This window comes from Maylandia zebra, linkage group LG6, assembly GCF_041146795.1.
Source record: "Maylandia zebra isolate NMK-2024a linkage group LG6, Mzebra_GT3a, whole genome shotgun sequence".
NCBI classification, from domain to species: Eukaryota; Metazoa; Chordata; class Actinopteri; order Cichliformes; family Cichlidae; genus Maylandia; species Maylandia zebra.
This window is the reverse complement of record NC_135172.1, coordinates 34,657,393-34,684,334: the sequence shown is the minus strand read 5'-3', so window position 1 is coordinate 34,684,334 and position 26,942 is coordinate 34,657,393. Positions and strand designations below refer to the sequence as shown.

The 26,942-nt window shown below is 39.4% G+C and overlaps 1 protein-coding gene and 2 long non-coding RNA genes across 3 annotated transcripts; 1 reads left to right on the top strand and 2 right to left on the bottom strand.

The window, feature by feature from the left end:
• Window positions 1–15,404: 15,404 nt before the first annotated feature.
• On the bottom strand, window positions 15,405–16,096 carry LOC143419205 (uncharacterized). The gene is made up of 3 exons (XR_013099184.1): window positions 16,049–16,096; window positions 15,799–15,932; window positions 15,405–15,692 (listed from the first exon to the last, which is right to left on the bottom strand). It is a non-coding gene; the product is annotated as an uncharacterized LOC143419205 (long non-coding RNA).
• Window positions 16,097–20,179: 4,083 nt separating this feature from the next.
• Window positions 20,180–20,946, bottom strand: LOC143419204 (uncharacterized). Its single transcript, XR_013099183.1, has 3 exons — window positions 20,774–20,946; window positions 20,494–20,700; window positions 20,180–20,414 (listed from the first exon to the last, which is right to left on the bottom strand). It is a non-coding gene; the product is annotated as an uncharacterized LOC143419204 (long non-coding RNA).
• Window positions 20,947–21,828: 882 nt separating this feature from the next.
• LOC143419203 (G2/M phase-specific E3 ubiquitin-protein ligase-like) lies at window positions 21,829–25,436 on the top strand. Its single transcript, XM_076885482.1, has 6 exons — window positions 21,829–21,977; window positions 22,084–22,298; window positions 22,433–22,700; window positions 22,845–22,999; window positions 23,216–23,454; window positions 24,706–25,436. Exons 1-6 carry the CDS (start codon window positions 21,852–21,854, stop codon window positions 24,954–24,956), a joined length of 1,254 nt encoding a protein of 417 aa, XP_076741597.1. The 5' UTR covers window positions 21,829–21,851; the 3' UTR covers window positions 24,957–25,436.
• Window positions 25,437–26,942: the final 1,506 nt, after the last annotated feature.

Here is a 26,942-nt window from a genome sequence, read left to right as displayed (position 1 = left end):
AAGAGGTCTGGGTATTCTGAACTGTCAGCTGTTGCCTGCCGCCTCTCACAAAGGGCAACTCCAGATTTGAACAGAATTCAGGCCCTCTCCTAGAGACTGGTTCAAGAGCTCAAGCTGTGTGTTGAAATGAGCTGAACTATATCTAGCCAGGATCAGGTTCATTATTGTTAGTGTTATCAGAGTTTGCCAGTTTACATAGTTTAAAGCTCATTAGCTCCTCACCATGTAGTGCCATAGTCTTTAAATAACTAGGGGGAAAAAATCCATCCATCCATTTTCTTATCCAGTTCAGGGTCTGGAATGTATCCTAGATGTCATAGGCCAAAGGGCAGGGTAAACCATAGCGTGTCTTTGAACTGTGGGAAGAATCCAGAGAGAACCCATACAAGGTTGGAAACAGCATTCAAACTCCACACAGAAAGTAACTTTTGGTAACTTTTCTACATATTTTTTCAGACTTTTTTTTTGACAATTCATCAGCTGTTTCTTTCAAAACAGACCTCTTCAGCACATTTTGCTATGTAGCACAACTAGTACAAGACGTCTGTACTCAAGGTCTGTTGAGTAAAATTAAACATTTTTTACTCTGTGATTAGCAGGTAGGTGTGACTGTGAGCTGCAACCTTGCAGTTTTGGGATGTAGTATGCTGAGCAAACTCGTTAATGTTGGCTGATAACTTGTCAGAGTGAAGGACTGAATGCTACAACAACTTGTGTCAACATTTCCACAAATTCAGAGATTACTTCTTCACTCACAAATAGATTTAAGCAGTCTCACCAGTGATATATGCTAATATCCAAGAGAAGAGGGTATTTGAAGTGATAAAACAGCACCAGCACAGTGCTCACAGTGACACATTAACAAGTGACACTGAAAGTGTAACTTTTGAAAAAAAATGTTTAATTTTCTTCAGAGGAGGTGGAAAAAAATAAAGTTCATGATGTTAGTCAAGCAGCAACAAATTCTCTACAAATCTGAAAAGGTTGGATTAGTTTGAGTAACTGATCAGGTCAAGAGTTTTGTGGATTTTTCTGTTCCTTTTCTTTCAGTGTATTTTATTTTTACTTTACATATCTCGGGAATATAGTGCTATGCTCTTGTTTACTAAGGCAAAAGGCTAATTTATGTCAACTAATGATATGAAGTAATAATAAATGTACAATAATAATAAAAATATAATAATGTTATTATAAATTTAAGCTAAATACAGCATTACCATGTTAATGAAATAAAAGCACTGCACCTGGTAATTTTCAGTTGCAACAAACAGAAAAAAAAATTACATGAAAATTGCAATTAGTAAACATAACATTTCACTGCTCGATTTCTGCCCAAATATCTGGAACTGAAGGACTCTGACAATGTAGCAATTTACATTAAAATAGGGCAAAAATAAACAAAAGATTTAAAAATGACTGTGCTATAAAATGTATTACTAAATGGTCCAACATTGGAATTCATTTTGCTTTGCTTATTTATTTACTTTGCACTTGTGTTAGTCGTTTGCATTTGAGTTCAATTTCATGAAAAGACTGCAGATTGCTGTTAACACTAAGCAATAAAAGTTAAAGCTAATAGCAAAAGAGTAAGAAGTGATAATAAAACAGAAAACACAACAAAGTTTCACTGAGAAAATAAGACGGCTGGATCACTGTATGTTAAGATTTGTTGTGTAACTGTTAATGATCAATCAAGTAGATTAATCTCTATACAGGTAAGACCAACGGTTTGACCTCAAATTAACACTCTGTTTATTTTATGTCTGTGAAGGTTCATCCAGGTCTTCGCAGTCTAAGGAGCTGGAAAGAAAAGCATCTGGAAGTTTCTTGAACATGTTTTATCTCTCATCCGAGAAGCGTCTTCAGTTCTAAGAGCAATTGGTGGAATTCTCTAAAGTCCAGACATGTTTCTTTCCAAACTCCTTAGACTGTTTATTTTCTATTGGCTTTGTGGAAATTTTCATTACAGTAGATGTCTTCAGATATTGTGAAGTTTTCATAGTCTTGTTCTTCATCTTCATATTGGGCACAGGCACTCTGTTGTTTGGAGGTCTGCTTCTTCGAGTACATCACAACTTCTTGGTTTCCATAAATCTATTCAGACACCAATTAACACACGCAATGTTAGTTATGTATTTTGGAATCTATTATGAAGCAAAGATTTTAAAAAGTATTTTCCTGCATTCAAACTAAAGTTGCCTTTTTAATGCAAGTTTCCACCAATGAGTATAACAATGGCTATACGCTCATGATTACACACACACAGGCAAGCTTATAAATCTCAACTTACATTTACTCAAGTGCCTTGAGGTGTGACTACTTTTGTGATTTTGTTTTATAATAAACTGAATTGAAATTAGTGCAAATAAGTTGCATGGTGCCAGACATTTTTCATTGTTGAGGTGTAGCAGGATTGCTCCGAGCCCAACTCGAATTACTGAACTCCGCACATACCTCTAAAGGAGAAGGCTGCAAGACTTCATTTTCCACCACATTTACTTGTGATGTCATTCTTTCAGTCACTACCCAGTGTTGCAGTCACTGATTTAAATAAGTTTAAATGACTGACTAAAAGTGGTTTCACTTGTTCTTGATTTACGGTATTGAGAAATGGTTAGAAAAGTTTTATGGCATATGATATGTCAGTGCTCACTGATTTTAATTTGTCTTTAATTTTAAAGGTTTTTCCATTATTTTGGTTGACTATTCACATAATTAGAGTTTTTTATTCTTGAGTTAGTCTGTTAAGCCCCAGGGATGTTTCTGAGGTTCCTGTTTAAAAATCACATTCCAATGGTGAATTGACCATTTCTCTGCAAATACAAACTCTGTAAACAATCTTGGTATCAAAAGAAAGGTAAAAACTATACAGAAGTTTTTCCTGGCCTGGTCTTCTATAGCATATAACCCGCTAAAAATATGCTGCAGTAGATTAAAAACTGAAGGAACCCACAAATCAATATATGGACATTACCTGGGCAAAGATTGCTCTGCTTCACCTCAGCAATATCAGAGTTACAGAGGTTTTATTAGGGACATAGCTGAAGGTTTTGTAGTTTGGCAGAATTTGGCCTAATCTGTGAAAGTTTTAATTTCTTCAGCATTGAATAGCAGAAATAAGGCTTTGTCAGAGGTCATTTAATTAAAATAATTAAAAATCCGCAACCGACAACATTGTACATAACAGTAGATTGGTATGTAATAAGCAAGGGAAAAGGCACAAAATAGAGACTTTTGATGGGAAACTGTTCTCGAACTACACAGAGAGCTCTGCAGCAAGTGCGATTCTATCGTGGTTGAAGAAACATACCAAAAGTTACAGGGAATTCATTACAATGTTTTTCCAAATGTGAAGTGTAGTTTTGGTCTTTTGCTGCTGCTTCAGTGAATTTTGGTTGGGCAGTTACAGTTTCGGAATCTTTGAGATGTCTGCTTTCAGCACTTAACAGCATATCTGTGTATGTTGAACAATCCGTGCTTTGTGTTTACATCTTTTGCTGTCTTGACTGTGTTTGGTGGTTGTTGAACGGTTTTGGGAGCATTTAGCTAAGATTCTGTAGGTAATTTCCTCCAGGGATCTCTGAGATATAATGCTCTCAAGAATAATGAGGTTAGAGAGAAAACCCATAAACAAAATGGACTGACAGTTATCAATGCCTCTGTTCAATACTTTGCTTCAGAACCAAACATCTTGAGTTAGAATACGTCAGACACAAGGACCGGACTGAAACTGAATGGAAAAAAAAAACACACCCAATGAATAACTCTGAAAGACCTTCAGAATTCCCGGAGAACTGTGGCTTAAGGGCAATTTTAAAAAATTACAAGTCTGGGCCTTTTTAAACAAAATGACTCGAGACTTTTGCACTGTATTGTATTAAACACAACTAAGAATCAATTCGTTTTATCCTGTAAGTTTATGGTGAGACATGTTATAGATATGACACAATTTGTACTTTAGTTTTCTTACATCATTTTCCATTGCACCAATCACTTCCTCTAAACCTTCTGCCTTGGGTGCATTTCTGTCCACAGGGGCTTCATCTTCTGAAAACACACAGCAGAAAACACGGTTATACTCTTTTCGCATGCACATTTGAGTGGATGACTTTCTGCATGTGTATGAATGTAAAATATACCTTTTACTTTGTAATGTTTCCACTTGTAAACTACAACCACAAAGATGCCCATCAATAGCAGCAGCACAAGGGGAACGGTGAAAGGAACATAAAGTGCTGAATCTGAAAAGCAGAATGCAGTAAAAATACAAACTTCCTTTTTATGGTTTTCTTAAAGACACTTAGCAGAACTGTGGGTTTAGATTATATTTTATTAATAGTTGCAGCTGTTGACTACTGGTGCACACAACCATAGCTGTTTTTGCACTTAGGGTCATTTTGGTGTGACGTACATTCACCCCCAAGGGACTTACTGTAACTGTAGCCATGAAAAAACAAAAGTAACCAAAGCTTATGGAGTGATAACATACTTGACCTCACAACATTAATGAAATGAAAAACACATATTGTATATACTGTACCTTTAACAGGTTGACCAGGAGTTTGTGTTTGAGCTTTTCCAAGAGTTTTCATTGTAGAAGTTTTTACAAGACTTTCTACTGTAGAAGGTACAGTTTTTCCAGGAGTTTTTACTGTAGAAGGTACAGTTTTTCCAGGAGTTTTTACTGTAGAAGGTACAGTGCTGGTATGCTGCAGAAAGACTGTTGGAGGAAAAAAAAACCCTCTTAGTTCTCTTAGAAACTTTATTTTAACACAAGAATCACATTTTAGTAGAATGACTAGTGCAGAGGGTCCTGACTGATACCCCAAGAATCTTAAATTATTCACACAACTGAAATTAAACTGTTAATTAATTAATTACTTAATTAATGTAGAAAAACCAGCCAGTAAAGAAGATGTAAAAAAAAAAACCCCCACAAAAAACTGGCCTCTAGTTCTGTTTGGCATATATTATGTGCTTTGTGTGAAACACTATGAAGGCAGAGTTGTTATAATTCTATCACACTAGAAATAACTGAATCACCAGCTGTAGTTATGCTTAAATAGTAGTAACTCATAGCTCTGTCCATTTTTCCTTAATTTAAATGTGTTCATCTCACCGACTGACAGCTGAATCTTGGTGTAGTTTCCAACTCTCCACTGTGAGTCTGACCCACACCAGTATGTCCCAGCATCTTCTTCTTCTAACTTTGTGATCGTCACTGAGAAAGAGTTGGAATAAATACCGCCTTGTAGTGCGAATCTGCTTTTACTCGTCACCATGTCTCTGCAGCTGTTGCGGTAGTCTCCCTTACAGAGGAACTTCCTGTTATCCCGATGTTGTGAAGGATAAGGGCACTGCAGAGTTAGTGGCTGTCCCACAGTACCTGTTATTTCAGTTGATGTGACACAGCACCACACTGTCAGAATGAAAGAGAAAAACTATTAAAGACTCATAAAATATTCAACTTTTTTAAAGAGTCTTTTAGCAGAAGCTGTTTTCCTCTGGTTGGTATAATGAGATATTACTATGACCTCTCACCTTTGACTCTTAGCTCAACAGCAGAGAAAACATCATGGTCAGAGTTTGTTTGAACACCACAAAGGTAATGCCCTGAATCACTTTGAGTCAAGCTGCTAATTGTCACTGTGAATATTCTTGACATTTTTACATCATTAAGTCTGAAGTGACCATTTTCTGTGTTGTTAGAGGTGATTAGTGCATCCTGCAGACATGTGGAGGGCTGGTTTCCTCTGCAGATGTACTTCAGGCTGTTCTGGTACTGATTCTCATAAGGACAATTGATGGACTCAGAGTATCCCTCATAACTTTCAATATTGGTCACAGTATCACAGCAGCGGTCTGTCAAAAAGACAAATGTATTAATTTTACAGAAAGCAGTGTTTTCTGTCAGCTGATATAATGAGACGTTACTATGAATGCTCACCTTTAACTTTCAGCTCAAAAGCATAGAAAAGATGCAGGTCAGAGTTTCTTTGGATACCACAAAGGTAACGCCCTGAATCACTTTGGGTCAAACTGCTAATCTTTGTTGTGAATTGTGTTAACATACTGAATCGTCCAATTTTTTTTTTTTTAGAGGTGATTAGCGCCTGTTGCAGACACATGGAGGGCCGTGTTCCTCTGCAGATGTACTTCAGGTTGTTCTGGTACTGGGACTGATACGGACAACTGAAGGACACTGAATATCCTGCATAACTTTCAATTTTTGTCACACTGTTACAGCAGCTGTCTGTCAAAAAGATCAACAGCATTAGAAGACACGCTACAGTCATAGAATAGAGATATGACGTTTTATTTATTTAGCTTGCTGTAACAAAATTATATGTAATGGATCTTAAGAAAACCTGAACTAAACTGAAACATTTATAATGGCTAAAACTGAGGTGCAGGTCATATTTATAGCATTTAATTTAAGTAATGTTTTATCAGTTATGTTTTTGTCTGTTGTTACATTGTAACCTATACAATAACAACGGGTTTATACATATGATTTTACCTCAATTCAACATATAATTCAATATTGGGAAAGGTTTATTTACCTTGGACTAATTTCAGCTCGACTTCGGTGTAGCTATCTATTCCAGTTCTGCTCACGCCACACCAGTATTTCCCAGCATCCACAGAACGAAGATCATAGATGGTTGCTGTGACGATTCGTGCTGTTTTCTCATCACTGATCCTGTATTTGTTTTTCCGTGATTCAGATGTTTTAATAAGAACATCATCATCGCTGCCACAATCGTTCTTACACAGATACTTCTCATAAGACTCGTAACCCTCATCATAGGAGCAGGAAACGTTAACCTCTCTCCCCACATATCCAGTCACATGGATCACCTCTTCTGCACTGGGCACACATCTCAGAGCAACTGTAAAGAAAAGACAGTATAAAAAATATTTCATTTATTTTGTCATTTCAGCACTCATACTAGCATTGCTATTACTAATGAAAATACCAAAATCAACAAAAGGTGTGGCACTGCAAATAAATAGTTATACGTTTAATCTAGATTTACCTTTAATCTTCATCTATTTACTTATTTAGTCATTAAAACAACTTACTACAGATGGTAAACAGCAGGTTTTGAAGGCTCCACATCTTTGCTTTGCTTCGTAGAAGTAGAAATTTGACAGGAAATAAACTGAAAATGTGACGCCCACAATTTGTATATTCACATCTAGGTAATGTTTAAGCCTTTTACTTCTGCATTTAGATCACAATTCATTTAACCCTTTAAGACCTACCATAGAACCAAGTTCGCCAGAGCTTATATTATATTTTTACATGCTGTGGAGCCATTTTTGGGAGCATTTCAAGTTGCTATACATCAATACAACCATTATAGCCCAAACTTTAATAATATGTCTGCATTAGGTGCATTGTAATTACATAAATTGCAAAAAAGTGCAATAAACTACAAAAATATTGAAAATCGTTTTTGTTTTTTTAACATATATTTCTAGTTAGAGAAATTTAAGAGGCTTATCCCTCAAAACTGTAAATACAAAAAAGTTGGACAAACTAGTTTCCCACCACAAGAAATTTATTTTAAGTGTCTTCATAGTTTTATTTTTGAAATACACCAATTTTCATACACTGCAGGAAAAACGAAAATAAATATTATAGTGCAAATATGCAAAATAACAGCATATGCATCAAAATAAACTATTTCCAGCAGTGCAATATGAGTCGTAAGCATCCCAGAAACAACACAGAAAATCATAAACTCAAACATAACTTTTAAAAACACAAGTGTAGGCTCATAAGGCCCCAATCGTAAAAAACTACATTTCCGCAAAATTACGTCACTTCCGGTTTCGGGCAGGTCATGGCGGACATGCGACAGTTCACGCTGATGGACGTAGGAAGTGTTACAAACAGCTGATCGGATCGGCAAAGCGTGTTTCTGGAATATTATGTTTTTGTTGCTGCAAGTGCTTTTTATGCAGTTTTTGCAAAGCTATATGTGGAAGGAAACTGTGACCGAGGACAAGCTGATGGCATAAGATGTAAGTACAACTCCTCCGGTTTCATATGCAAAAAAAATTATTGCGCTAGCTTACGTGGTTGCAGTGCTACTGGGATTTAAAAATAGTTACGCAAAATGGAGCGTGTCCACTCCGACCGGCTTTAAAGGGTTAATTTTGCATATTTGTATTTTCAATATAGAAATTATATCTTTAAGGTCATTAAAATTTATTAGGCTGGTACTGAAGAAATTGTTTTTTTTTATGATGAATTGAGCGTACCCATCATTCTGATGTTTAAACTAAAAAGAGTTCCTAGTAATTTAGTTGGTAAATTTAATATAGTATTTTATTTTCTTGCTATTTTTTACACTGACACATATATTTTCTAACTAAATGGTACTGATTACACCACCAGGGGTGGAGTTACACTTCAGGAAATATGTGCAAATGTTTTAACAGTTACAAAGGCACACAGGCTCATTATTCACAAGACAGAGCAAAATAAACATATAAATGAAGCAATAAGGAACAAGTAACAACTCTGTAAATAATATACAAAAAACAAAAACAAAAAAAGGAGTGCACGCACACACACACACACACACACACACACAAGCATGCACGCACACACACACACACACACACACACACACACACACACACACACACACCTGCGGCACGATTAAAATAAAACAAAAAGTTAACACGAAACAAGGCAGCACAAGACAATGTAAACCACAAAGAATAACCAAACAATACAAGTCGACAAAACAGCAACAAGATAACAACAAGACAGCAGCAGGGTCGGCTTGTAACAACAGAGGGAAAAACTGTTTTCTGGGGTCCAACCTGCTAGAAACCAAATTGCTTAATGACAGGCTGTGGTCATCACCAGCCATGACAGGAATGCAGGCCAAATGCCAGGAGTCAGGGAAATGGAAATGAAATGGACCTTTGATTTGTTTTTTGTGTGTGTTGTTGTCATAGGGGTTGTCAGAATTTGTCTGGTCTTTTGCCCAGGACCGGTTTGCCTTGGGAGAACCTACCTTGAGCATATTGAGAGACAACACATCTCTTATAATCACAAACCCCTCCGATGTTATAAGGTGGTGATTCACAGAGGTGGCCTCAGGATTTCATCTTTGCTTTCTGTAGATGATGTGCTTCTGTTGGATTCATTAGGTCATGACCTCCTTGCACTGGAGCAGCGTGAAGCAGGAATGAGAATCAGAACTTCCAAGATGGAGATTACATATTTTTGCTGGAAAAGGGTGGAGTGCTCTTTCTGAGTCAGGGGCGAGTTACTGGCCCAAGCGGAGGAGGAGCGTGAGATAGAAAGAGGAGGGCAGACATTGTACATATCTGTTGTGGTAACCAGATAGTTGAATGTAAAAGCAAAGCTGCCAATTTATGTTCAATTTATGTTCAATCTACTTTTGTATGTGTTTTAGACACAAGGAATGCAGATTAGTTTTCTTTAAAGGGTGGATGGGCTCTCCTTTAGAGAAAGGGTGAGGAGTTTGCTCATTTGAGAGGGATTTGGAGAACAGCCACTGCTCCTCCATGCCTTATTAGATGAGGTATTTGGGGCATGTGGTTAGGATGCCTAAAGGACGCCTTCTAGGCAAATTGTTTTGGGCTTGTCCTACAGGATGGAGGCCCCAGAGCACACCCAAGATTCACTGGAGACATTATATCTTGACTGGCTGGGAATGTCTCTGTCTTCCCCCAAATGAGCTGGATGCCTTTAACCTGTATTATAATAGTTGTTTCCTAGCTATCCTAGCTGCAGGATTTCAATTAATGAGACACACAAGATAAACATGTTATATATCTGCAGGATCATTCTCCAAATTGTGTGTAACAGTATATGACTTTAAGGCCGTACTCACACTATGTCCTGCTACCTTATTTCACACCTGAGCATGAAAATAACCACTTCCCTGCTGACCTGCACTCACACTGTGCTTATCTGGAAATCTGATCAAACCTTGACTTGGTCAAATCATAGGCCTGACTCATAGCATCTTTCTGATAGCAGCAACACATTTTGCTCTCAGGACTCTTGTGTTCACACCGAACGCGATAGAGGCAGGCGGAGCGTCAGGTTTACATGTAAAGTCAATGGAAAGTATGGCAAGCCATTAGTGCCAAAATTCGCCACTTTCCTAACCCGTTTGGTTAAGAAATGGCGTAAAAAACGCCGTTTAATTTTTCAAAACGCCGAAAAAAACGGCGTTCTGTTCCGACAAACGCCGCTTTTTCCGCCGCTCGGATGGCGCCCTGAACGCACCATCCGAGTGACGTAAAAAGCGGCGTTCAAAGACAGACGGAAACGCCGTTTTTTACGCTACTCGGCACAAAACGCCGTTTTTATGCATCTTTGAACGGCGTTTTTTACGGCGTTCTCTGCCAGCTGTAACGGCGTTTAAAACGGCGTTTTATTGAAATTATGCAGGGCACGCCCCATGGTTCCCTCATCCAATTACTTTCAACTCATTTCACCCAATCAAAGAAGAGGAAGTGCAGACCACACTAATGCATCACCGATTCACCTTGCTGCTAAGTGATTGCCTATTCAGTACCAGTGCTTGTCACAGTATTCACTTGTATTATAATCCCACTATGCATTTTGATGTGTTTAAGGCATGATCGAGCAAACAAACGACAGAATACTTTTTCTGAAACCTTAACTGTGTTACCTGTTATGGCAGCTAACAGGTAATGAGCAGAGCTAGCTCTGCTCATTTCTGAGCTTCTTTCTTATTTTCCTCTTTACTTCTCTTAACCTTTAACTTATGTTTTAGCAATCAGATCCTGCCATCTTGCATTACCGCTTCGTGCTAGTTATGTTGACTTTTCTCTTCTTTTGTCTCCACTTTTTTCACCCGTGTTTGGACACTCGGCGCATGGCTCCTTTGTTTACATTAGGGATCAGCTGTTAGCGCTGCGCCCTGCAGCTGCGCTACCGGCAGACAGACCCTACATCCCCAGTGAGGGAAGAAACGGGGGTGATGTCTCCCGAGGACACCTCACACACCATCTCTCCTTCCTGTAATCACTTTAAATGTGAGATCGCTCCCTGATATGATTGAGGAGCTAATGACGCTAACCCGGTCACAGTGGCAGTATCCCGGCACTGCCCGGTACTCCCTCTGTGAGTAGGCTGCCCGGCTTCCAGCTGCTGCGGGCGGACAAGACGAGAGACAGCGGTGAGAGGAAAGGAGGGGGGCTGGCAGTGTTTGTTAAAGACGGTTGTGGTATCTCTGGGCACATCGCTGTGAAAGAACAACTCTGCAACACAGACATTGCGCTATTAGCCGTTAGCATCCGTGGAGGTAGCCTGTGACTCTCTGTGGTCCGCAGACTGCAAACGCAATCTCCGAGAGCTCTTCTTCTAATACCAGGGGACTTTAATCATGTCTCGCTGGACTCCACACTGCCCACCTTCACCCAGTATGTGACCTGCCCCCACCGTAGGCAATAAAACATTGTACTTAATGTATGCCAATGAAAAAGTGGCATACAGTTCATCACCTCCCCCTCCCCCAGGGAAGATCCGATCGTAACCGAGTGCGTCTTGTCCCTGTGTGTGCAGCCCTTACTGTGCAGGGAGCCACTAATCACCCACGCAGTGCAGAGATGGTCCGCGGAGGGCATATAAATAAATAATAAAAGCAAGTAAATGACAGTATGCTCTTTCTGAAACAAACGGAGACCTTAACTTTTATCAAAATACCGTTTTACTCAGTTTAAAGTAATACCACTGTATAATAGCCTTCAAATTTAATAATGTTAACAGTATCTCAGGAATATTTTTGCCCTTTCAACATGCATTAAAAAAATAGATATACAGTTTTGAATCAGACCTGTATGTACGTTTTCTCAAAATTGACGTAAATAAGTAATCTCAAGAACCTGAAATAATAGTTTCCCACGTAAACTGGAGATGTCCTTGTCAATGTCATCAGAGTACTGTGGATGTCTTACACGAATTTGAAACATAAAACCAGAGTGGCACATGACAGTGTTGCACATAACATAACTAGTTTATATGACATGAAGTTATAAAAAAAAAAAAAGAATCCATGTAACTTGGTAATGGCTTCTTTCTGATAACTGTCGGCTGCAGTGTGCATTATCTTGACAAAAGTATAAGATACTGAACCCACTGATATGATGTGGTGGAGGAGCACAAATACCTGGACACCCACATATATACATTTGCTGAACTGGAAGATCAAAACAGAAGCTGTACACAAGCAGTGTATGGGCAGGCTATTTTTTGTGAGCAAGCTTGTGCAGCGCACTTTGATGTGTTCTTCTTGGATCAGGAGAGCAAGCTCTGTGATTGGCTGCACTTCGGAAGCTGTGGTGGAGAGGAAGTGAGTGAACAAACTGCCATGCATCATGGATATTCCTCTCAATCCACCTCACCAGGTACTTCTCTAAAAGTGTGACTCAGGTCTGTTGCCCCAAAGGATACAGGAAATGTTAGATATTTTAGTATTTTGGGAGCATGTACTGAATACCTTTTTTGATGATATTATACAAAGGACCCTGTTTCTGCAATGCCCTTTGTTTGAACTTCATCTCCTCTTGCTGCGACCCCACGGGCAACTTCCTTTGGCCTGCTGGTCTGGAAAATCCAACAGTTCATCTATATGTAAAGAAGGCACTTAAACTGGAACAGACATAGCTGCGTTGATCCTGCTGTGGTATAGTGGGACAGTGCATTCCTCGAGTGCACATCAAGTTTGCAGCCTGCTAAAGATCACACACCATTGATTATGTGCCTTTAGGTATATATGGTTAAAAATTTCCTAATGCAAATAACTACATGCAGTATTCTACCATGTGCAAACTTATATCACTAAAGGATTCTAACTGTCTAGTGTTTAATGGACCTGTATGTTGAGATTATAGAAGGCCCCTTTCAGAGCTAGGGGGAACTTCCTTATATGGTTGTAACTTGTAACTTGAAACTTGTTGACACACTTTTACCCTTCTGCCTATAAAAACCCTGCACAGAAGAATAAACTTTGAGTTGATTTTGGGAAAGCAACCTGAAGCAGTCTCTGTATCATTTTGTTCTCCCAGGCTACTCCCGGCGCTGTAACTAACCCGCTGAACGGCATACCTGAGCTTACTTTGAATAATTAATCTTATACAAAACTCTGCTTATCGCTGCCCACATCTCGAAGGAAACTCGATCCACGGATGACCCGGAAGGAGAGATTTCTTTCAGGAAATGCACTGATTTCCATGACAGAATTCACAACAACACAGACACAGGTCGGTTCTTTGAAACGGGCGTTTATTACTTGGGCCTTCTCTCCTTGGCTTCACCATCACCAGTACGCCGATACACCATGAGAACTGGTCACAAGCGAACAGTACAAATCAATTAGCAACTTTAGAGTACACATATTAAGTCCAAACACAAATAACAACATTTCTCAAATGACAAATACCTCGTTGGCTGCTTGTCCTGAAAAGAGGTCCTTAAGTCCTTGTGTTGCTTTTTCTTTTAGTAAACTTTTAACTTAAAATCGCTTCATGAGAGACATCTGCTCCCTCGCAGTCCATGCAAAGTCTCGTGTACTCTCGTTAAGGGTATTCTCACGAGACACTAGCTCTTACACATGTACATTTCAAATAAAGACATTTCAACACAAACTATATATATATTCATGATATTATGTAACTTATTATAAATCAGTCATCTACATCATGAAATCCACACAGAACATTTTAACAGCATTTACACCACTACTCAATGGTACATAGTAAACACGTATCATAACTTTTCACATTATATGTATCCAGTCACCTAGATATTTTGAAGTCTTTCCACTTGCTGCTATTATGTTTCAGTCATTAATTGAACTGTCTCAGTGATATGTGGAGTCCAGAAAGTATATTAAGCCAGTGATGAGCTCAATACCATGACTCCCTCTGGTGCCACTTAGTGGATTAAACAGTTCTACCACTTGCTCCATCACCATTCCGTCCAGAGTAAATTCAATGTCTGGCACAGTAATCCTCTCAGGCCAGTCGACCAGCAATCCCAGCTCATCTGTACCATGAGCAGCAGCACCACCACCAGAATCTGCACCTGAGCCCTGAGCAGCAGTCGTCTCACTCTCAGTGGCTGTCACACCACCATCAGCTGTCCCACCAATAGTCCCATCAGCAGCAGCTGCTCTGGTCTGAAAGATGTCCTGCATGGCAGTTGAGGCTCGGCCCTGTTGCTGGAGGCTGCCTCGGACAAAAATCTGTAATGGGCTCAAGTGTCTCTCTGTCCGCAAGCCATGATTGTTCCACTGTTGAGTGAAGTCTTTCAAATCTCTATTGATCCTTGGGAGATAGATGTAATGGAGAGCCCAAAGGTGCATTTCATTGTCAATGTCAATGATGCCTTCCTCCTCCAGGTGGTGAAATAAATCACAGTACACATTGGTCATTCCTCGCCACAGATCACCCCAGAGCCTCTCAATTCTCTGATTATGGGTACTCCTTCCTCTTAGGGCACTTCCACGATCAAAGCCTCTGAAAATGTTCATCATCAGGCAGACAGCATTGTTTTCCCCTCCTCTGTCTGTCCGGACCCTCGAGGGTACACCATAGGATACCACGGCTCTGATGAAACTTGATAAAACAGTACTGCTACGGTTGTTGTTTGAGGCATGAAGGAAGACCACAAGACGACTGTATCCATCAATAGCCCCATGAATGACTATCCTCCACCTAAAACAGTGGTCCATAAGAAGAAAAATCTTATTTCTGCTTTGTTATTGAAACAATGGAAACACACACTCTTAATTGATTTACATGGCACTATTGCATGTCAAGTTTGTCTGTACGTTGCTTGCGATGTCTGTGTTCTCTCATTTTCCCCTTTAAACATAACCAGTTGTGTTAGAGGACTGCCCATCACAGGGCCTGGCTCTATTGGATGTGCCTTACTGTTCAACAGTTATATTTGATGTAATGCTGAATTTCACTTTGGTCAAAATAGGTGTTCAACAAATCAGTGTGCTTGGTTACCTTATCAGCTTGTGATTTCCATCAATGTGCCACAATGAGTTTGGACCTGCAACCTGATATGTTCTTCGTTCTGGTCTCCGCAAAACTGCTCTTATGGCAGCTGCTCCAGGATTTATCCGTAGCATGCTTGCTCGAACCCTCCTTCGCTGTACACGTAGTCCACGTACTTGCAGGGAGGCTCTGACAGCCTCAGGACCAATTTGTTCATTGCCAGCGACAATGTCCTGCACATGTTCATCCAGCGCACTGTCAGTCAGTTCCGCATACATTGATGCACGGGTGAAATTATACTGTCTGAAATCAGACAAAAAGAACACGAGTATTTTATCACTGCCATAACAACACACATCATTACTTGACTAGTTAGTGCACATTCAAATATACTAATTTTTACAATTTCACAATACCATTTAATTTGAATAAACAGTGGGTGTGTGTCACAAAAGAACTGAAAGTCACACTGGTTTCAAAAGTCACTGACCGCAGACGTCTTCGAATTGTACGAAGTGAAACATTCAAAATATCAGCCATCTGAGGTGCAGTGAATCCACATGACTTCAGGAATGAAAGCTGTTCCCGAGTGATAAGGTAAAGGGATCTGCCTCTACCTCTGTTGAAAACCACTGGTGCCTGGTATCCAAAAGAGCCTGAAAATATATAAGCGTTTGGTGTATTTGGAAAATAGGTTAAGACAGAGTCATAATTTATTTCACACTTTTGATCAGTCAAGGAATCGACACAATATGTGCTTACCTTGTTGGCCATGCTGAGTAGACAGTTCGACCTCCTGAATCAATTCAGCCAAGTCACGCAGAAGTTGATCTGCTGCAGTTACACTGATCAGTCTTCCTCTTGCCCACCGAAGGCTTCTCTGCATTGTCTCCAACCTCAAAGACATCAAAAAATTACTTCTTAATTCATGTTATATTTTCAGGCCATATTCCCCTTAAACATTTTATGCAAGTTAAAATGTTAAATGTTTTCCATCATGCTTTCATCATACCTCCTTAACGCTAACTGTAGCACATCTGGCCCAACATCGTCCATCAGCAGCCGCCATGTACAGTCATTATGAATGTTCTTGCACCTTGAGATGAAAATCCTCCAGGCCATACTTTGTACTGTGATTCTACAAAGACAAAAATTTAAATTATTGCTTTCAACAGGTTTATATATTTAAATAAATCAAAAAATTTCATGTTAGTCTTCTGAAAATTGTGACTGAGCACTTTTGGAAACACTCTGTCATCACTAAGTATTGGGACTGTGAACAGTTACAGAATGCATCTGAAATAAATGTCACATTCTAACAGGTTATAGTTCTGTTAATAGAGCTTTTGAATCTACGTTTCATACATATTCCTATCTTTAATAGCAGTATGTCAACGATGTCAACCAATATTTTCATATTTCAAACACACACCCAAGTTAAAAATTTGAATCTCCGCATCTTCTACTCAGCATATCTGAAAAATCATTTTTGATAATGTTCCGATTCCATTGTCAAATGTTCCCATCCATGTTATTCATCTTTGTTTATTTTAAATGCTGTCATTAGTTTTTTTTTTCCAACTAATTACCAAAATGAACATGGTCTACATTGTTTTGCTCACTTAAATAAAACGACATTTTTGTATTGTACCCTGGGTTCATGAAGACCATGCTGTCTTTTAACTTTATTATTTATTTTCTGCATATACTGACTGTTCTTTATTCATTTCTTTACTTTCTCCTCTCTTCTTCTTCTTCAGTCAAGTTTAACGGCAGCTTGCATCCACTTTCTCCTCTCAATTCCGCTGAGATTAATTCCCGCTCTACTGTACAAGACTTGTGAATGGTTACCTGGAGGGATGTACCACTGTGAGAGGGGTGATACGGAACAGTCCAGGTGATCGCTGCTTTAATTTACCGGTCAGATATACCTAAATTGCACGTCGACATAGCTAGTGAACTGTAACTAGACCATAAATCAGTGATAACAAAAGAACATTCAATCTACTTTCTCCGGTACTTTATAGAAAAAAAATCAACATCAATTCAATGTCGTCTTGCTATCTGGGATGGCAGTGCAGTACCGTGTAGCCTAATCCGGCTAATGTAACAAGTGATATAAAACCGTATTTTAAATAATATAAAGTGGCTAAACGGAGTACCATATTAAAGACCTTATTAACATGCCTCACCTAAAATGGCATGTTGGCAACATTCCTAACGGACAAAGGTTAGCATGACTTGTCTGTGAAGGTTCTCAGCATGACTTTTTTTTCGCTTACTACAATACAAAGCTAACATATAACATGTGCTTAAAAGGACAAAGCAATGTTTTTGAATCATCGCTTAGCTTTTAGTTAGCAAAGACGAACAATAATTGAGATTAACTAGGGTACTTACGGTGTTTTTTGTTGGCGCAGAGATTTCGCATGCATTCATCTGTATGTAGTTTGTCGCACATAGCTTGATTGAGACAACACAAATATGAGGTTGACTGTGATTGGTTAACACAAATTCTGATCACAGGTTGTGGTAAGGGGTGGATTAAAAAAAAAACACAACCTTCAGTCTTGCTTATCCAATCATAAACAATGTACCTTCTCCCGCCGTACTTTGAATTTTAGGGATGCTATATATATATTTCTGCCCAGCCTTTTGGCGGACTTTTTGGGAACAGTCATGTCCGAACGGAGCGCTGCATTTCGACGGAGAGTCACTGATATCAGAGACAGAATGAATGCCCAATTTAACCGGCTACTGAATCAAGATGACAGTGAAGAGGGGACATCTCTTCTACAAAGGTGAAATGCTTTGGTGGTGGTTACTCTATTGGCAAGCTTTTAGCTTTGCGCCTTTTTTGTTTTTGCAAAAGGAAATAACTTTTACATTTTTAAATAATAAATGGCTCGTTTACTAATTATCTGTTACAATTCAACAACAAATTCTGTAATCATAAATGTCTATCCTAGATTGACGACTTCAAATGACAGTCATTTTAATCCCTGTTATGTGCATTTATGCATAAAGATTTTAGTTTATAAATGTAGCATATCCCATATTTTCAGGGAGCATTTAATTTGCGAGACAATCGAAAAATGCATGCAATAAACACCGATTGAACACTCATTCCTTACTCTGAGTGTGTTGGGTGGTTTTTTTTTCTTTTCTTTTTTTTCTTGGGGGGGGGGGGGGGTGTCTCTGTGTGATTAGTTTCACTAAAATTATCTCATGGTCTAATGATAGCTTTGGAGTTTTCCGCCAACAGCACGGAGGTGGGCCAGTGCGCAGACCAAGAGGCGGGAGAACCAGACATCGCCAGTTAACGTTTAAGGTGTCAGTACTAAGGAATCCCACACTGACACACTACCGATCTCATAGGGGTAATCAATATTTATATTAATATTAATTATTTGGAGTGATGGGTTTGAAAAATGAGAATTACATCATGGTGTCAGTTGTTTACAAATTGTAGAATTTGGCATTAGATTTTTAGCACCTTTGTAATCTTTATTTCCTTGCACCAATAAGTTGATGTTGAGACACTACAATGTGACAATTTACCCTTTTCCGTTTTTAGGGAAAGCTAATTTGGTTTAAATTTGATTACAGATGCCACTCCTGCTACTCGTGTGGTCGTTCCTGTAAACCTAAATGCAGCTGAATTCAGGCAGGCACTACGGGACAATATTGCAGACATACCCTTGCAGTTCGATCTATGCAAAGTGAATGGACAGCGGCTCATTCTTCCTCTTGAAGAGGAGACGCCCCAAGAAATTAGAGCAAGAAACCTACTGGGTCGCTCCAATCTTTATATCCGTCCAAAGGTATTCAAATGTTCCACTCGGGTGGCTGATATGGCATAATTGTCACTATTACTGTAACTCAGTGGCGCTCCAGTCACCCTAGTATTGTATAAGACATCTTTAACATGTTACTGCTCAGAATAATAAATGCTGTGATTTTCCCCAAAGGATTTGAGACATTCATCTGATCACTATGCCAGATGGCTATGCTTAAATAATGCCCCGCCAATTGATTCACTGTTAATAACAGAAATGCAGTAGAGCAAGCTTCAACTGTGGTCTAACAGTATGTTAGGGTCATTTTGTTCTTGTAATCTTAGTTTCCTGGGTTCTGGCTTTTTCATTGTTTTTTGTTAATGTCCTTAACCTTTATTTATTTATTTATTTTTTTCCCCCTCAGTTATCCTAAGTTCTACCTACCCAAAGTGTCACGGTCCTGAGTCTGTGGACTCGGTGTTTTTCTGTTTGTATTAGTTAGCTTTGATTTCATGATGTGTTTTGATTCTCTTGGGTTTGATTTCTGTCGCTAGTATTCCTAACTTCCTAGGTCCTGGGCATTTCTTGTGTTCTCCTTCTTAGGTCGTGGTTCTGTGTTCTGTTAGTATACAGTCGTCTCTGTCAGTGTGTCTCTTGTTCTGTCACCGTATCCCCTAGGTTAGTCCACGTCTGTTCAGTTTCCTGTTTTACTTTGAAAGTCTGTGTACTATGTCAATGTGTTGAGTTTTGCCTCGTCATGTCTGATGAGTCCCAGCTGTGCTCTCCTCCTGTTTCACATTCCCTAATCACCTCAGTATGTATTTAAGCCTTGTGTGTTTCCCTGCCAGTTGGCGCGTTGTCCTCTGTTCTTGTTTGTCATTTGTTGTTCCATTTCTTTTATATTTTAATAATCTGGTGTTTTAGATTACAGAGGCCAATGAGGACTCAACTGGTGGAGAAGTTGTGCAGTCTGAGATGGCAATGTAAGTCTTTGACAACTGCCTTTGGACTGTAGCACTGTAAATGCATTACACCCTCTCATCAACAATATTTACCATATTGCAGTGTGCTGCATGACACCGAGACACCTGACCATAGCAGGCACAATGTACAGGAGCCAGAGGTTATCAGGTAAATGGCACTCTGTTTGTTTATGAGTTGGAATTTTAATCTTAAACTATTGCACAATTTCATTTATTTTTTTTGGTAAAAACTAGTTTGGTACAAACTAATTATATCATTATTATAACTTGGATCATTTTGTGTAGTCTAGATCAATAAATATCTGCATTGGGGTCCTCTTCCTGCTATGAAATATTTCTGCTATTCCTTTGCAGTGGTCTGCATGAAAACCATACTGTCACGGCGACGGATGGCCGGTACTGAATAGGACCCAGGTGCAGGAACCCAGAGCGGAGACGGTAGATGATTTAATAGTTTATTACGGTTAAGTGCAAGGGGAACAAAAAAAAGGGAAACGTGGCAAAGACAGAAAATGACGAGACGTGGAGCCTTGGTGTGGCGTGCCCAGGGGAACGTGGCTAGGGCGAGGGAACGAGGCCTGAGAAGTGGAACGGAGCTGAGTGGGGAACAGTCACACTGAGGGGAGAGGATATAGAAGTTAGGCAGGTAGTGAAGGCAGCTCAGAAGTGGCCAGTATAAGAGCAGCAATTCTTACTTTGCAGTTAGGGACCTGGAGTGTTTGAGAGGGGGATGATGAAGATCCAGGGGAGGCTGAGTGGCGTGGAAAGGCTGACCTGAGATCCGGGGCTCCAGATGGAGTGTGATGGCAGGAGGGCAGGCAGGTGAGGCACAGAGTGATTTCCAAAATGATCACTAGGTATTCCGAGTCCGGAGGTGGAGTGAGCCAGGGTGGGTACAGCGACTGTAGCACAAAAGAGTCTTAGTTAGTAAGATGAAGCACAGCGAGAACTTGAAACACAAGACCTGTTACCAACATGGGTTGATGACGAACTGGCAGTGAGTGAACATCGATGTGTGGTTTAAATCCCTCTGGCTTGATAGCCTGCAATAGGCTCCAGGTGTGCAGGAGCTGGAGTTGGCCCTGCCCAGGGGCGGATCCCAGGTCAGTTCAGGAGCCTAATGGAAACTCCAGCCACCCACCGTAGACCATGACACATACAGCTCATTCTAGTAGGCATGGTCTCCAGGAACCAGAGGTTAACAGGCAAGTGGTAGTTGTTGAATAACATGCCAAAACTTAAGTGTAAACTGGAACTTATAAAGCACACACTATAGGTAAATAGACACTCAATAAGTACAATATACGGGGTGAGACCAGCGAATATTAAAATTTGAAAGGTTGCATGTATTGAACTGATAACATTTATGTGCTCTGAATATAGACCAATGGTTTAATTGCCTCATTCGGTTTCTGTTTTGCTTTTTCATGTTTTTCAGATTTGTTGATGTCATGATATAGGTATTTTTAATTGCTGAAAATGCATCGATAACACTTTAGTCAGCCTGACCATTCAGACACTTGGAACTACAAATCACCCAAACTATTCCCAGTAAATGGGCAGTTCCTTATGTTTCACAAAAAAAGGAAAAGAAGACACTGCTGGCCTGTGATAATCTTTTGTGCGCAGGAAAACTGCACTGTCAAAACTTGAAAGTTGCATTTTATAGTTTATTGATCCATTTTGGCAACCAATAACAAGATCCATTTTTGTTCCTTCATGCTGCTTGTCTCTCAAATTAAAAAACAAACAAAACAAAAGGCCCATCTCAGTGCATGCTGGTCTTATACCAGTCTCTTAAGTTATCAAAAATAGCCCTGAAATTCTTCCTGGCTGACTTGATAAGATAAACAACAAAACAATGAAGTGAGCATTAACCTACAAATAAAAAAATGATTAACCCAGAAATGGAAGTAAACTAACAACAAACTTTATATTTTAATATTTTGAAATTTGTTTAAATCCAAATGGCTCCAACAGATGCAATCAAGGACCAAATAATGTGAAATCAGATTCTTTTATCAGATGAGTCATTCCATTTCAGTATGTATACATGATATTAAAAAAATCAAATGCATTTGTTCTGTTTAGGGAAGAGTTTTACATCGACTCTGCAGAGTCAGAAGTATCAGACCTGGATGAGGCTGTCCTGGCTTCCCCTGAACAAAATGACTCGCATGTATGTCTCATGAACAACACTGCCAGAACTGCTGTGTATGTGTTTCATGTAGTCATGACCCTTCTCTCTCTTCCCCCCCCCCCCCCCCCCCCCCCCCCCTCTTCAGGACGAGATGGACCTTGCGACTGTGATGAAAGATTTCCAGGAAACGCATCTTGACACCAGCAATTATTGTGCAATAATAGCCCGACGTAGGAAAATCCTACATAGTGCCTGCATGGCACTTTCCAAGTCATATTTTGCCTGGCATAAATTGCCAAATATTGAATTTGTTGGTGAAATGGCCGATGATTATGGAGGCCCAAGGCGGGAATTTTTTCGGTAACCCATTCCCATCTCTCCCACACAATAATAGAATGCATGAATGTGTTTTTTTTTGTTTTTTTTTTTGTTGCAAAGATGAAATCACAATTTGACTCAATTTTTTTTTTATTTTTTACTATCTTTTCCTGCAGATTACTTATGGTCGAAACTCAGAATTCCCTAGGGATTTTTGAGGGGAAGCCTGGCAGTCTGTTGTTCAGCTATAGCCAGCAGTTGCTGTCAAGCAACAAGTTTTATACGGCTGGTAAACTGATTGCTTGGTCGATAGCACACAATGGGCCAGGGCCACGGTGTATCAACAGACACCTGTTCTGTATGATGTGTGGCCAGAAGACATCTCTTGATGACTTCGATGTAGAGGTCTTCATGGACGAAGACGTCAAACAGAACATAGAAAAGGTAAAACTGTGTGCATGCTGAGGTGTAATTAAATTCAGTGAAACACAATGCATAGCTTAACTCATCAGTGGAACGTCTCAAAATGTAAGTACACTTAGTGAATGCTTTAAACGTATGTATTTATGGAGGTGCCTAATTTTCAAGGTTTCCAGCTGCAGCACCCCAGAAGACCTGGCAGACTTGAAAAGTCACCTTGGGGACTGGATTGCAGGCTGTGGTATCCCTGACATCTACACTGCCACACTACTTGATGTTAAGAGGATAAGGGGCGAGATTGTATCTCATTTTGCGTTTCACAGGTGAGAATTTGTTAGAAAATTACAAAGTACTTTCCTGGTCAGTGCTCGTCTTCCCATTGTGTTCCCCCCTAATAGTTAACACTTAAACAAATCATCAATCTGCTGAGTTTATATCTGTATTGCAGTTAAGGTGGTGTTTAAATTGACAAAACTTTTTGTTTTGTTTCACAATTTTGCTATGTTGTATGAATTGAGAGTACAATCTGTGGTCAACAGGGTTGCCAGCATGATTCAGCAGTTTGTTGCCGGTATGGACTCATGTGGTCGGTTCTGGCAAATGGTGAAGAGATGCTGGAAGCAGTTCCTTCCTGTATTTACAAATGCAGGAAATAAACTTACAAGGAACAGCTTCCAGGATCTCTTCACCATTGGATGGAGTCCAGCTGGAAGTAACAGACGTGAAGAAGAGGAAGCAACCATCTTTCAGTGGGAATGGTGGCTTATGGCCATTCAGGGTGAGTACATAGAATACAACACATGTCTTGTTTCTGTTTGAATTGCTTCAGGCATTTCATGTTAAATACAGTGTCCACAATACAAAATACAGACAACTAAATCGAAACAACACTTGGGTGCAATAAAACCTTAGAACTTTGCAAAATCCACCCCTTCTTAGAGCATATGAGGAAGTTTTTGATTATTTTACCTTTTTAGGTGAGGTATTTGAAAGGAAACCACCTACAACAAATATTTTTGGAAGATTATTTCTTTTATCCTCTGTCATCTCTACCAGATCTTGCTTGTTTAGACTGATAGGATGTAATTTGATTTTCATTGTGATTTCTGGTAAAACATTAATTTTATTACATGACCGAAAACTTCTAACACTAAAATATTAAATAGTTATATTACATACTTGTATTTAAAATATGGTAAAATTTATGATTCAATTGTATTAGCACATCTGAGAATTAAGTAAATGGTAAATGGCCTGTATTTGTATAGCGCTTTACTAAAGCAGTCATCCACACATTCACACACTGGTGATGGCAGCTACATTGTAGCCACAGCCACACTGACAGAGGTGAGGCTGCCGGGCACTGGCGCCACCGGGCCCTCTGACCACCACCAGTAGGCAACGGGTGAAGTGTCTCGCCCAAGGACACAACGACCGAGACTGTCCGAGCCGGGGCTCGAACCGGCAACCTTCCGATTACAAGACTCAAGACTCTTGAGCCACGATCACCCCCAGTGTTTTTGCAGTGTTTAAGATAGAATAACACAATTTGAAACTTGTCTCCCTTTGAGACAAAGGTCATTTGTTAATTAGATGCACTGCCTAACTAGAACCTTCAGGTATTACGTTGACTATAACGAAACCTCCTGTATATTAGTGTCTTAGAGTAATCGAGTGGTGCAATGACAACACCCACGCAAATGTGACATCACTAGAAAGCCAATGTACTCTTGCAAGGACAGAATGAATAACTTCTTTAAAAAAAAAAATACACATTGCATAAACAGTCCTTGACATATAGGTCTGACTCGGAGGACAAAATTAATTTCCTGTCTTAGCAGGGCAGGATTGCTTTGAGTAATTTTTATTTTTTATTTTTAATGCAATGCTTTGCAATAATTGTTTTGCCTAACAACCTGTTTTTGACTCCAAAATAGTCATTAACGCAACTGTTCTACTATGCAGTCAGTGTAACTGATTATAAATCTACACATTGCACCTTATTTAACACTTGTATGTATTTTAACAGAGCGAGAGGTGGACCACACATTTGAAGAGCTCCTCGTCTTTATAACTGGGGCTGACTTACTTCCACCACTGGGGTTCCCACAGTCCTGCAACATCGACTTCTACGATCAGGAGTCAGGGATGCGGCGTATCCCGTACACATCAACGTGCAGCTTATCCCTGTATCTCCCAAGAGGTGTTGCAGATGAAGATCAATTCAAAGATCTTATGAATGATGCCTTAAAAGGATCCCTGGGATTTGGAAAGGTGTAGCTGCATACATGAACTGATGCTGGGAAGCTGTGGTTAAAACATGTGGGCTTTTGGGATGAAGTTCTTATTGTAAATGTTCTTAAAGGGGATTGCTCCTGGCACTCAGGCTTCTTAAAGATTTTACATTTTAAAAGTGTTTTTACAAATGACTGTTCATTGTGTATATAGTTATATTTATAGTCCAGTTAAGACAACTAGGGTATTCATGCATCAAGCTATGCAAAATAAGTGGTGTTCAGAAAGTTTCCAGGAAATAGTTCAAATGACAATTCATCTAGAAATATTCTTTTGAAATATTGTTGTTTATGTTCAATTATAGTACACTGCATAGAGTGGTTTTTGTTTTTTATTTTCAAGATGTACAAGAGATGCCAGACAAACTTTGAACTAAAAGACACTGACTTTTGTAAAATAAAATATTGTAATGTCAGTTCTCATGGTGTCTTGTCTATTTAAAAATTAAATTTGAGGCTTACCTGTTACTGTCAAATACTGGTATTGGGTTCCATTGACGAGGGCTATGTAGTACAATTATGTGCTTAAGTCAAGGTAAAAGGTTAAATGAATTTACCCTCATCTGTTCTCAAACCAAGAACTGAAGAATCAATCTCAACTCAGAATTAAAAGTTACGAATTAATTTTACTGGTTTCGAGAACAAAGCAGTTTTAACAAACTGACTTTAAGCTCCGGCGTTAACTCTGAGATTGACACCTGGCCTTTCACTATAACCTGGTTAAAAATCAATTATGTAATTGTGGTAGAATTATGTAAGAGGCTGTAAAGCTTTTTTGTAAAAAAAAAAAAGAATCACGTCAAGATAATGAACACTGGTATTAAAATTATATTTTATACATAAGGCAATAACTGTAATTACCAAAGTAAAGAAAATGATTTGTTAGACTCAGTTTGTTGGTGAACGATGCTTAAAAAGTGTGTAGCAATTTGGACAGTATATCCAGTGATTGCTTTGCTTTTTCTATGGTCACGGCTTACCTACTTTATTACAGTCATTTGGCTGTACATGAAAATATATTTAGCTAAAGTTCCTTCTGCTTGTTTAGGTTTATCTCTGTGTTATAGGTTCATTCAGCCCAACCTCAGGAAACTTGTCTGCTTGCCTACTGTCATCTCTACAAGCCTAAAAACAATTTTAAAAGAGGCTATACACATGACATTTTTTCTACTTAATTTACTCGTGTGTGCCATACAGAGGGAAATATCTCAATCAGAATCGCATTTATTGGAAAAGTATATGCGCAAACACATACAAGGAATTTGGTTCCATTTGAGGGCGTCTTTCAAGCACAAAAAAGTAAAACACAATCCATATATGTGTATGGACATACATAAATACACACGCACACAGGTGTATAAACTAACAATATAATACACAATCTAATTCTTTTACACAGAAATTACAGGATTACAGAAGTTGATACCAAAGAGTGCAGTTGCAGTCTAGCAGTGTGACAGTTTAACCACTTAGGAGGGAGATGGCGGGGGAAAGAATTTTGATCAAAGTTAATGTCTCCACTTATTTCGAAAAGAAAAAAGTGGTATTACTTTAAACTGAGTAAAACGGTATTTTGATAAAAGTTAAGGTCTCCGTTTGTTTCAGAAAGAGCATACTGTCATTTACTTGCTTTTATTATTTATTTATATGCCCTCCGCGGACCATCTCTGCACTGCGTGGGTGATTAGTGGCTCCCTGCACAGTAAGGGCTGCACACACAGGGACAAGACGCACTCGGTTACGATCGGATCTTCCCTGGGGGAGGGGGAGGTGATGAACTGTATGCCACTTTTTCATTGGCATACATTAAGTACAATGTTTTATTGCCTACGGTGGGGGCAGGTCACATACTGGGTGAAGGTGGGCAGTGTGGAGTCCAGCGAGACATGATTAAAGTCCCCTGATATTAGAAGAAGAGCTCTCGGAGATTGCGTTTGCAGTCTGCGGACCACAGAGAGTCACAGGCTACCTC

Bases quoted from the DNA above. Each gene is read 5' to 3' on its own strand.
- LOC143419203 (XM_076885482.1), top strand. From the start codon at position 21,852: ATGATATTAAAAAAATCAAATGCATTTGTTCTGTTTAGGGAAGAGTTT. The intron at 21,978-22,083 runs GTATGTCTCATG...CCCCCTCTTCAG, and splicing joins CTGAACAAAATGACTCGCAT to GACGAGATGGACCTTGCGAC. The intron at 23,455-24,705 runs GTGAGTACATAG...GTATTTTAACAG, and splicing joins GTGGCTTATGGCCATTCAGG to AGCGAGAGGTGGACCACACA.